General features: G+C 35.9%; 1 protein-coding gene across 1 annotated transcript in view; it reads right to left on the minus strand.

Moving 5' to 3' along the window:
- LOC149784486 (uncharacterized) overlaps positions 1-13,787 on the minus strand; it is a 113,537-nt gene that overhangs the window by 23,537 nt on the left and 76,213 nt on the right. The window contains exon 12 of the mRNA XM_089932569.1: positions 2,683-2,804. Coding sequence (XP_089788695.1) covers positions 2,683-2,804 — 122 coding nt within the window. The remainder of the gene's footprint in view (positions 1-2,682; positions 2,805-13,787) is intronic.

Here is a 13,787-nt window from a genome sequence, read left to right on the forward strand (position 1 = left end):
TATTTTTGATGTTTGTTGACGCAGTGGAGTTTAGACAGTATGCAGACAATTAGGGACCCATCATCAGCATTTGTTTTATTGGTGTTGCCAAGGTTTCTCACAAAGCATGGCCAGCAAATCATTCTTTTTCATAGCTTCCCATCCTCGCATCACAGTAGAGTTGAAGTGGTGTGAAAAAATTGGCATGATTAAGTTCATATGCCCAGAGTAAGTATGCACTAAAAGTTTAATTCAAAGAGAGAACGAGTGCACACTTGGAGTTACTGCCTTAATTAACTTTTCACTGCAGAGTGTCCATTCAAACTCAGACATTACTAAGGAATATGATTTTAAAGCAGCCACTGTGGAAGCAACATTAGATTTGAGATTTACACCATTTTCATTTACAACAATCTAGATGCTATTTGAATACTTTTGGTGACAACTACATATTGATACGTCTTGACCATCCATTTAGCATGTTTAGAACAATTAGAGACAAGATCTTCATTATGTTTATTGTGGCTGCCATGCTGGACATCAAATCAGCACAATATTTATATAAGGCCAGCTAGACACAACAGGACTTTTCCAGTGAAAACATCATACCTGACGTATGATTTTAATACAGGAGGCATAACAAAAAGAAAGATGCTTTTGTGGCCATATTGGATGTCAGACTAGGAAAATTTAAATTTAGGACCAAGTACACAAACATAAGTGCTTTGAACTGGTTGTGTTCTTTGTTTGACAACAACACAGTTAGGTTGTTTAGTGCCAAGGCAGTAAAGAAAAGTGCCTTGCCTAAGGACACAATACAGTTGTTGTTGTTGTTGTTGTTGTTGTAGGGTTTAACGCCATTTTTCAGCACAAGATAGGCCATATATGGTGGCCAGTATAACTGGTGGAGGAAGAACCCTGGAAAACCCAGGAAAGAACCACCGACCCACGAGAAGCTACTGGCAGGCTTTCCCACGTACCCACGCTAGCCGAGCCTTGAACTCGAACATACGCAGACAGAGGTGAGATGGCAGTGATCCGGAACGGTGAGCGCTTTAGACCACTCGGCCACTCGGGGCCCCCACAATACAGTAAGTAACCCAGGCTGATCTGAAGATAGGACCTCTGAGCCACTGGTTCTACTTGCGTTGGTAAAAGACCATGTTAATATGTCCTTTAGTTATTAATAGTGATAAATTAATTTTCTAGCTGGCTACCATGGTGGCCATAATGGACTTCAGGTCAGCACCATCTTCCTTTTGGTCCAGCTACAAATCAGAAGAAGTCTTTTAATGTACAGAGATCCCCATGTTGATATGGCAAACAATGCCAGAGTAGTGATGATAAGAGTTTCAAAATAGTGGCCATGGCTGCAAGTTTACAACAGATAAGCACCGATTTCATTTAGGACCAACTAGACATCATAAACAGTATTTTAATGAAACTCCATCCTGAAAGGACTATTCAATCAGGAGTTGTAGCAATAAAAAGATTTACAAGATGGAAATGTGGAAATACTTTATGTAGGAGTAGCATGATTTTACTTTGGGTGTAAAGTTTCATAGCAATCCAAATAGTTCAGGTGAAGTAGCAATAATAAAATTGTGCTAATGGACAACAGGCCACCCAATGACCTCTTCTGCTCTATGATCAGCTAAACTAAATTCCAACAAAACCATACTAAAGTGGTCTTTCAAGGTTAAAAGGTCTGAAGAGCTAAATATAGAAAGTCTTGTCATTAAAAAAAAAGCTATTCATAGTAACAGAAAGTAGAGACCTTGACAAACACTGCAATATAAAATTCATACAAGCTAAAAATATCATAGTTAAAAAAGAGAATGCATGTAACATGCTATTTATAGAAAAATACTGCATTTTCAAGACATACACACATACAACTTGCACAATAATTCATGTACGATATGACTCCAACTATGGGGTTTAATATCCTATGAACACAATCCTGGCTAATATGTATGTATGTATGTATGTATGTATGTATGTATGTATGTATGTATGTATGTATTTACAGGGTTTTACATCACATCAGCACAATAATGCCTATACAGTTACACTTTTACCTGTGCAAACACATTTAATGTGAAGTCCATCAAGACAAAAGATGAAGTGTAAAAATGTTAAAATTATTGAAAAGATATGAAGTACAATGTCACCTAATGATAACAATATAATCATAATGAGTGATTTTCAAATAAATTATGTTATGCTTACAAAACTGTATGACATGGCTACTGACATGATTATGAGTAACAAAATTTACTTTATAATGTATGTAATGGTGTATGATGAAATGGAATGACAGATGGACGTACAAAAGCCGTGATACATGGGAGTAGCCATATTCCCCTTACACATCAGTAGCAGACTTTTTTAAAATGGTTAGTTTGATAATGAGATTACAGTAAATTCATCCATTAGGTTTTTGGAAGATAAAACAAGAGGACAGTAGATGTAATCAGAAATATCTAGGCCATTTATGTATTGTAAAATCATACTTTTCAAGTGATTAATGTGATAATTTGTTTACATGTTTCAGCCAGTTTTTATTATAAAAGCTTGTTTCGGATGTTTCTTTTTACAACTTCAGTGTTCTTATTCAAATTATTCATTGGCGGCTGACAGCAGGTAAAATTTGCAAATAATACTAAAGGAGAAGATAACCGGATCAATCATGTCAACTACCTTCTCCCCAGTCTCAGTGAATGCCCTGGGCTTGGCAATAATGTTTAATTGTTCCATTATGCTCAAGATGTGAATTCTGTGGGCATGTAGTTCTGGATACTTCGCCTGTGTCCAGACAGCTTCTGTGAAAGAAAAGGAACCAATTTTAGATCTATTGGAATTGTTTTAATAACAAATGTTTTAAGATACTTTTGAAAACATATTCATCTAAAAGCATCACAGATATATCTTCACAAATTAGGATCTGCAATCGTTCCATTAAAACCAATTAACAAACATTTAAACCAATTTAAAAAGAAACTTAAACAACGTCAGTTTATTCAAGTTCATACTCTTAAGTTCTCCATCATACTTACAAATATAACGTAACTACTTTTATTACAACTGTAGGACTTTAACTATGTCAAAGAAGGAAGTTTAATAAAACTAATTTTCCAAGTTACAATGTGAAAGTTTGAAAGACACAGCATTTTGAATTAAGTTCCCAATAATCCTAAATGTCCTATCACAAGTCCAAAAGCATAGAATGCTCCAAATGAATTTCAATATTCTTGAATTTATTAAATTATCAATAGTCTTGAATGTATTGTTTTTCCAATACTCATGATGAATCATGATGATATAATCTAAAATGGTTTTGAATGAGTCTTCAATAATCTCTAAGTAGTGTCTTAATCCAAAATATCAATGTTAACTTTGTAATTCAATGAATCTTTTTAAACAAATCTTTTAGAATTACATCTGAACACAACTACAAATTCTGATCACAGATTCCCAAAGACTGATATTAAAATAGAAATTGATAATTGTTTACCAAACTTTACATATACTAATTGTACTTGTTCTAAGAAACAACATAAGTTTCTAAAAACAATTCCACTAACTTGTGAACAAGGTTAGGCCTTGAGCTCAGATTTGAGTAGAATCCCATTTTATACCCCTCAAACATGTCAAATGTCATACAGGCATAACTCTACCTTCAATCACAGACAAAAGCCACGCACATAATATAAATTAAATATACATATCACTTTCTGCATCACTATGTCATGTCAGCAGGTCCAAACAGACTTCAAACATCTTGGTTCTCCATAATGAGTAACCTAAACATAAATTTTATATAATTCGTGTTTATGACTCACTTTGTTACATATCAAGCAAGAGAACAAGGACAGACTAATTATAAATGTATCAGAACATTCAAGTAGAAAAACGTGGCCTTTACATTGACAATTAAATTCAATTTCTCCATAGACAATCAGGTAATATGGCTTAAATAGACAAGACTCAAATACATTTTTATTTCAAATCTGACTTTTTCAGATAAGTTTTTCTTTCTCATTCCCACAAGCTATTTATGAGATAAAAAATGTTATGGCAATATTATGGATATTAATTTGTGATGTCCATCATTAAATACCTGCCTACATTCTGAATGTGACGATTTCTTGTCCTGAGAAAGACCCATACTATTTGGTAGAAATCTTTGTTTTTTTGTCAGTTTTTAGTCATATCCAAATATATTTAGATCATTGAATATTATGTATTTAGTGTACATTTTATGATTAGCATGTCTCACTTGTTGTTCTGAAATGACAGCAGCAGAACTTAGGATAGATAACTGAGTTCAAAGTCATTACCATTTATTCTGCTGACTTGTGCACTCTGTTAATTCCCTGGGTTTATTTTTGCCTCATTTTATAGATCATTAATTTTATCACAGAACTCCACTACCTCACTAACCCAGTCGTACTAAGTTAGAAGGACCATTCATCACATCTCTGAGCTTATTGGCATACAAATACTAGAATGTGTTGCAACCTTCCTGAGATGGAAGTCAAACAAGAGTGGTATTGCCTTAGACACATCATCTGGTGCCACAGCTGAATGTTGAAATATGTGCTTGTCATGGATGCATTGGTGTCCTACAGATACTCACGGAAGAAAGGTTCACAGAAGACAAACATTTCAAGGCAAATAGCTTTTCCATGAAAACCAAGACTTGAATAATATTTACCTGATCATAATACCTTATGAGAGCACCTGCTACCTCATAAATGCAGCCCTCTCAGACTAAAACGTTATAGCTAAAATGCTAAACGTTTTCTGCTCACTTAGGTGGCAGATAGTGTGACCACCCCTTGATACTGAGATTGGCACTAAATTCCTGTGAATTCCTCAGTATTAATGGAGCAGAAGGCATTCTCTCTACATGAACATATCTGCAGTGAGTCTGGAGGGGTATAACTGTATTATCATCATGTAAGCATTATCAAGGAAACATATTATTAGAATTTTTTTCTTCTTCTTCAAATGTCTTTTGATCATACGACCTTTTTAGAGAATGGGCAACAGGTAGAGGGAGGTGCATCTCCATTCACTAGTCTCTTAGGTATGTCAGACAGCTTCAATATAAGCAGACTGGAAAATATAATCTATCTGTCAGGGAGTGGCTTCGAAAGTTGCCCCTTTTGCACATCCAGCAGGAGCCATGATGCCATATTCATATACAGCTGTGGAATAACCTGGGAAGGTAACTTTTTGCACCACGGCTATAGGTCCCACCAGATCGAGTTGAGCCTTGCAGGAAGAAAGATCTCTGAGATAAAAGGTAAAAAAGTGTTCTTGGATCTCCATACCACAGTATGGATAATAACAGCAATCAGTTTTGCTCATATGCAGTGTACTTTGGTGACTGTCCCAATTTGGTAAGCTGAGATACAAAGCAAATCCAAATGGTCTGGATTATGTTCCGCTATACAGAACGAATGACATATTTTATCCTAATGAAAGTGTCTGTGCTGATACGTCATCCTTTCTCTATTTGATGGGAAGGAGAGATGTAATCTCCCTCATCACAAAGGCTCAGTCCTTTTTAAATACCACTTCAGATACCTTCACTGGGTCTTGTAGATGACCTTGAGTTGAAGTGTTCAGAGCTGACAGAAAGTTCATTATGAAAGTCTGATTGCTCATAAATGGGAACTTGCATTTGGAAATGAAAGCAGGGGTCATAATGATTGATACTAACCCTTCGTTTTGGAAATACATGAGTAATGGTCCACTGATATAGCATGTATTTTGCTGATTCTGCCTGCTATTTGCTAATGAAGCAGGTCTTACATTAAAGGTGAACCAATGATGCTCTAAAGAGTGGCTATAATGGAGTCTTGTTCTGCCAGGTATGTACCCATGGAAGAGTCTACGTTGGGCAAAGAGACAATGCTGTGGATGTGTGCAATCAAAATTGGACATAAGTTTGGATAGGTCTTTGTTTCATCCAATGTCAATCTTCCATGATGATGCAGAGTGCAAGTGATTGTGGAATGATAGGCTTTATCTGTGATTTGATTTCAGTAGTGGTATAATGTATTCTTGTGTCCATCACTGTGTGAAGATTTTCCATTTGCCTTTGTATGATTTTAAAGTGAAGTGTCATCTCGCTATTAATTATCCACCATTGTTGGTGAGAATTATTGGTTCCTGAGAGCCTCTTGATATGATTCAAACGTTCAGGGGCTGCAACACTGGGTTGTTATAAACACCTGCCATCATGGTTATTTGGGAAGAGCAACAAAATCATTTGTAACTCGTGAATACAATGGCAACATATGATTAAAATGTCCACATTATGTAACCCAAGCAGGTGAAGGAATTGTCGGGTGGGTGGATTGTCCCATATAAGCAAGATAGCCAACACAATTGGTTTCAATTCCTAAGGTTTTCAATACTCGTTCCAGTGTGTTAGAGTGTTGAACTCCATACCTATATGTCAAAAATATTCAAATGGTGAAAGGATGAGTATATCCTTGTTGAGGATGAGAAAGAGACTAACAAGTGATATCATGTCTTTCTCCAAGATATAGCTCACTTGTTGTTTTCATAGAATGTAGTTTTGTAGGCAAATCACAGGAACATCCTGTAAGCTGGTCTTGAAGCTACTTATCTTGCAAGTCAACACTGATTACGTAGTCCAGATGGAACTTAGAACCTGTCATGGTGCTCCATGGTCAACCTAGTGGCACAAATTAGTTGACTGAGTTTTTTTTAGAGGAAAACTGAATGAAGAGTGTTGTATTTGTAAGTGAGGAAACCCTATATAAAATAGGAACTGCTTTGAAAGTGATACTACTTCTGCTGATAGTCAATCAAAAACCATTTCTTGGGTCCATATGTTGTTAAGGAAAATCTTTTCCCATTCGGCAGCAAACAATTGGAGCCTTCCTCCAACCGGGAATTGTGACAAAGGCAGCATGAAGATGTCATTTTTCTGGATAGGGAGGCTATCATTGGGAGAAATGCTGCTGAAAAAGATCCTCTTTGACTCTTGTCCACTTTTATAAGGGAGTATTGGGGCTTTTACCATTGAAAATTCAGTAGGTCTGCCTCCCCATGGCCTGTGTTCTAGGGATATCCCCATGATATTGTTTATGACTGCCTTGCAAATCGCTCCACTGTGGCAGAGACTGTGAAGAAATTGGTGTCTTTGGCAGCTTGTTTGCAGATAAAGTAGTGTGATCGTTAAAGAGGAGATTCAATAACTTGACCGTATGGTGGTCTTTAAGAAAGGTGTCAGTAGTGAGCACTGCATGAAGTTCCACCAGTCGCAAGTTCATAACTGCTGTTATGGCATAGGCTAGAGTATGTTGGGCAGTTCTGCTTAAGATGTGGGTCATTCTTGAAACAAACTCCATTGCATGTCCTGAGGGACTCTGGGTGGTGAAGATAAGATATATTCCACCTGTTGAAAGATCACCATAGATACTAGATCCAAGATAAAGTCCATGGCCACAACATTGCACACCAAATGCTTTGTGCCATAAAAGATAATCATTACATGCATACAGTAAATTACTTTATCATCCCCAAAACTGCAATATCTTGGTGGACTGCTGGGTATACAAATTCAAAACTGGTGTATGGGACTCATATAACAGCAGACTAAAGTTTGAGGGAACGCATTTGCAGATAAAAGAGCTGATTAAGGCTTAGGACTTATAACTAGCAATGTAAGCAGCCCAGAAAGTTAGTAACTCTGCCAGGCAGTGAAAGTGATTAAATGTAGATTCTTTCTTTAGTCAAGAATCAGATGAAGCTGGAAATTGGTGTAGAGACAATAGGTGAATAGAAATATGATTGCCTTAACTGAAGAACTTCTTCAACCTATGCCAATAAGGCTGGTCTTCAAGCATCATAGTATAATCTAATAAGGATGAGGGGAGCGAGTCTCATCATTTTGGATAAGAAGATAAAGCTGACATGTCTTGTGTTCCCTGGTGGCTCACTATGATTGCTGTATGTCCTGAATTACATACAGTGACTTAAGATGTCGCTATAGGTATCCAAGTGCAAGCACCAAGCTGGGCGATGTATCAAGCAAGTGCCTGGTGGGACTATGCAAGATAGACTGACCATGAGAGTGCCAGTGTAAACTTCACTCGTGAAACTGGGTTCTTGGATACTGATGCAATAAGATGTGCAATGTACGCTGGAAGTGCCTAGCAGCACTATGTAAGACTGATCCTTTAGAGTACCTGCTGAAACTGGGGTCATGTACCTGGACAAAGCTCATTCTTCTGGTGGTTGATACTGTATGATCCATTTTCACATAGCTGGGTTGTAAAACTGACATGCATGATGGTAACTGAGACTGTTGCTTGCTTTCTCTCTTGCCCCCACCCCAGCAAACAACATGGTCTCGAACTCTTGCATCCAAACTAATGACATTCTTGTTCCTTTTGATAACTGCAGAAAGCTACACATGTACATGTACAGTGGTTGCCAGTCTGGTCATTTCTATGGTCAATATCTACAAGACAAAATAGAGCAGAATATACATACAGGTGTAGCACTGTCCTGCTTTATGAGCCTCAGTGTGTACATGCAGAGCTACACACTATGAAAACTACCTGTGAAAAAGTGGTCTGTACAGGTAGAGTAATGGCACACTGCTGTTAATACTTATATTTTGAATGATAAAATATCAATCCTCATAAACGTTTCCATTAAAAATTTCCATTTGAATACCTATACAAGAAAAATCACTGACACATGGCTGATAACTATAAAGTTGACTCCATGACTAAACAACATATAGAAAATGTATCTGTATGTATCCATGGTGATATGACTGTATAGAATTCAAATTGAAGTGAGATATGGCTGTATGAAATTCAAGTTGGAGATATGACTCTGTATACTCAAGTTGAAATGAGATAAACTATGTATACAATTCAAATTGGAGTGAGATACAAGTCTGTATACAATTCAAGTTCTCATGAGATATGATAATACATTTCAATTTGAAGTGACATATGATCACAAACAATTCAATTTGAAGTGAGATATGACTATATACAACTCAAGTTGAAGTGAGCTAAGACTATTCAAGTTGATGTGAGATATAACTGTATACAATTCAAACAGAAGTGAGATATGACTATATAATTCAAGATGTTAGATAAGACTAAACAATTCAAGTTGAAGTGAGACACAACTCTATACAATTCAAGTTGAAGTGAGATATGACAGTATGCAATTAAATTTTAAGCCCTGGGATTGAGATTCAGATTGAAAGTGACTGTCCATAAGAGGTCAACTGATAGTTGGGCATGGTGATATTCAAGAATGTGATACGGAGGTTCTCTAAGACAATTTTTATGACCCATGGGTGTCATGGTGGAGCTGCTCCTTCCACTGGATGTTATAATAATACAGCATGAGCATGTTGTGATTATCTGTAGAAAGGCTGACATTGACAGGAATAGGACCAAAACATACCCTTCTCTTGTATCTTGTCATCACTAGTTCTGAGAACTGGGCACTCACTGAAGAGTAATGTTGGGAGGAGGATTTGACCATTCAAGACACCTAAGTGAGAATCTTTCCAATTCTCTCATCCATCTTGCGAGTCAAGTGTGGATCATTCAGCCTGTGTATTGTCTGGAGTTAGAGGTTGCCATCTGAAGATGACCTTGTGGTGGTCTTTTGACACTGATTAGTGAACACATAACTGTCTTGTTGAGTACATGACTCCTTAGCATGTCTGTCAAGTTGGTTTTAACACTAGAGTCTTGCCTACAATAAGATTGCTAAAATATGGCAATTAAGACCAGTCTCAGCAGGGAGCCAATGGCCATGTTAGTATTACATGTCAAGGAAGCGGTTCCAGCCTACCACTACAGAGCAATGTTCTGTACAAAAGTTAGATTAGTAACATCATATATAGTTCATCATCAATTGTATTCTCTGTTGTTGGTTTTAATAATTTATATATTTTTATTTGGATCATTTGCTTCCAGAATATGAAGCATATCGTTTCAATTTGCCATACTTTAAAATTTATTTTGAACTGGTACATTTGTTTTGAAAAAATGTTTACATATCTCAAGAATGCCATGTGAGATGAATGTCGATCATAAATTAACAGATGTTGAAATGTGAAGAATTTGAGCAGATTCTCAGTTACTGTTTCATGAAGGATTCTATAAAATCTTGTGACAGTCTGTTTTCACTGCGTTGTCAAGAGAGATTTGTGTCAGTAATACCTGTACACTATGACATTCCATGTCTTCCAATAAATCACTAAATTTAATGATATATGAATAAAGCCTGTTTGCTATGGCATAAAATTAGGCTTCAATGGTTGTATGGCATTGCTCATATATGGTGCCAGCTAAAGGAAATGGTTTTGAACAAGTAGAAGTGAACTGCAATCAGTTGGGGAGAATAACATCAAGCAGAAGAAAACAACATGCAAATGATAAGTTAAAATTCTTCCAGAAAGACTATTTGGACTATGTGGCAGGCCAACATAAATGATTGATGATTATCAGACAAGAATGTAGGAATCATGGGAAAACTGTCATACAAGAAAACTACCAGTTGTTGTTGTTGTTGTGGGGTTTAACGCCATTTTTCAGCACATGATAGGCTATACATGGCAGCCAGTATTAATGGTGGAGTAAGTCTTGTTCTAATTAGCTTCAATTCTTCAGAAGCATTATCATTACTTTCAGCAGGAGACCTTGAAAAACACATATTGCCCACTGGATAGTAAACATTGTTTCTTAAAGCCATGTAAGGAATATTTTCATTACTTTGGCTAGCTAATGAGTACGAAGTTATCCCTTTAAGGACCATGTTCATAACCCATGACCCATAACAAATTGTATGTGCCAAACATTTATTGTTTTTGTGTTAAAGAACAGGAAGTCCTAGAATAATAATACAATAAACCATGAATTAATGTGCAATGTAGTCCATATGGTCCAATTTTACAAGAAATTCTTAGATGTACTTGGATGCCTTGATAATCCTATGCCGAAGCAAAACAGAAACAAACCAGGATTTATTTCACCTAAACTTAAACTACCTAAAATCTTAATTCCCATGATGCCCTTCTCTGTCCCAGAAAGACTAAATTAAAAAAAAAAACCAGGACTGCTGTAATGTTAGTTGGCACAACATAAATTTATCTTTACCAGTTCATAATTTACAAGATGGCAGGCAGTGCTGATGTAGGACAAACAACTTACTGTTTCCCTAGTTGTTGCATTCAATGGGACCTTTCTAGGTGATGGCTATTGACTAAAAGGTTTATAAAGGGACATTATAATATTCTGCAAGAAAGCCTTCTGACAAGTGAGAGCATAAATAATCAGCAAATGTTGAGCCACATACTAAAATAATCTACCAAACAATTACTGCTTTAATTATCTTACAAAACTGACTTACTTTCTCCCATAATGACTTATCTGCTTTACATAAAATGGAAAACCTCTCATCAAACTGATTTCAAAGCTCAACATATTTAACATGAGACTTATTGATTTTAACATTGTATTAAGTACATTAGGTATGCCAACATGGGACTTTGCTGATTTTGATAGTGTATTAAGCACATTCGGTAAGAGTGTATTAGGTACATGCAGTATGCAAACATGGGACATTGTTGCTTTGAATAGTGTATTAAGTACATTAGGTATGCAAACATGGGACTTTGCTGATTTAAATAGTGTATTAAGTACATTAGGTATGCAAACATGGGACTTTGCTGATTTTAATAGTGCATTAAATACATTAGGTATGTAAACATGGGACATTGCTGATTTTAATAGTGTATTAGGTACATTAGGTATGCAAACATGGGACTTTGCTGATTTTAATAGTGTATTAGGTACATGCAGTATGCAGACATGGGACATTGTTGCTTTTAATAGTGTATTAAGTACATTAGGTATGCAAACATGGGACATTGCTGATTTAAATAGTGTATTAGGTACATTAGGTATGCAAACATGGGACTTTGCTGATTTTAATAGTGTATTAGGCATATTAGGTATGTAAACATGGGACATTGCTGATTTTAATAGTGTATCTAGTACATTGATTATGCAAACATGGGACTTTGCTGATTTTAATAGTGTATCAAGTACATTAGGTATGTAAACATGGGACTTTGCTGATCTTAATAGTATATTAAGTACATTAGGCATGCAAACATGGGACTTTGCTGACTTTAATAGTGTATTAAGTATATTAGGTATGTAAACATGGGACTTTGCTGATCTTAATAGTGTATTAGGTACAAAAGGTATGTAAAATGGGACTTTGCTGATTTTAATAGTGTATTAAGTACATTAGGTATGTAAACATGGGACTTTGCTGATTTTAATATAGTGTTAAGTACATTAGGCATGTAAACATGGGACTGTGCTGATTTTAATAGTGTATTAAGTACATTCAGTATGCCATCATGGGACTTTGCTGATCTTAATAGTATATTAAGTACATTAGGTATGCAAACATGGGACTTTGCTGGTCTTAATAGTGTATTAGGAACTTTCAGTATGCAAACATGGGACTTTGCTGATTTTAATAGTGTATTAAGTACATTAGGTATGCAAACATGGGACTTTGCTGATCTTAATAGTGTATTAGGTACAAAAGGTATGTAAAATGGGACTTTGCTGATTTTAATGTGTATTAGCTACTTTCATTATGCAAACATGGGACTTTGCTGATTTGAATAGTGTATTAAGTACATTAGGTATGTAAACATGGGACCTTGCTGCTTTTAATAGTGTATTAAGTACATTAGGTATGTAAAAATGGGACTTTGCTCATTTTAATAGTGCATTAGGTACTTTCAGTATGCAAACATGGGACTTTGCTGATTTTAATAGTGTATTAAGTATATTAGGTATGCAAACATGGGACTTTGCTGCTTTTAATAGTGTATTAAGTACATTAGGTATGTAAAAATGGGACTTTGCTCATTTTAATAGTGCATTAGGTACTTTCAGTATGCAAACATGGGACTTTGCTGATTTTAATAGTGTATTAGGTATATTAGGTATGCAAACATGGGACTTTGCTGATCCTAATAGTTTATTAAGTACATTCGGTATGTAAAAGTGGGACCTTGCTGATTTTAGTGGTGTATTAGGTACTTTCAGTATGCAAACATGGGACTTTGCTGATTTTAATAGTGTATTAAGTACATTAGGTATGCAAACATGGGACTTTGCTGATTTTAATAATGTATTAGGCACATTAGGCATGCAAACATGGGACTTTGCTGCTTTTAATAGTGTATTAAGTACATTAGGTATGCAAACATGGGACTTTGCTTCTTTAAATTGTGCATTAAGTACATTAGGTATGCAAACATGGGACTTTGCTGATTTCAATATGTATTAGGTACATTAGGTATGCAAGGATGGGACTTTGCTGATTTTAATATGTATTAAGTACATTAAGTATGCAAAGATGGAACTTTGCTGATTTTAATATGTATTAAGTACATTAGGTATGTAAACATGGGTCTTTGCTGTGTTCAATACTAATGATGTATTTAAGTATGGCCTACCAAGAACGAACTTTGATCCTATTTCCATTTCTCTGGTGGTCATAAGCAAATCTGCCTATTTTGTCCCTGCATGAAGGCACTTTACTAAAATTTGAAATGTTTGACACAGCTATATCACTAGAATCAGTCAACTATTCATACCATATGTGCTTTAATATCATTGGCAACTCTGCCCTGGCACTGACATTCCTCAAATACAAAACATCTTCGATTGACTTGAATGTCCCTGCTT

Source organism: Sinohyriopsis cumingii, chromosome 14 (assembly GCF_028554795.1).
Source record: "Sinohyriopsis cumingii isolate HCF-2022 chromosome 14, ASM2855479v2, whole genome shotgun sequence".
Classification (NCBI taxonomy): domain Eukaryota; kingdom Metazoa; phylum Mollusca; class Bivalvia; order Unionida; family Unionidae; genus Sinohyriopsis; species Sinohyriopsis cumingii.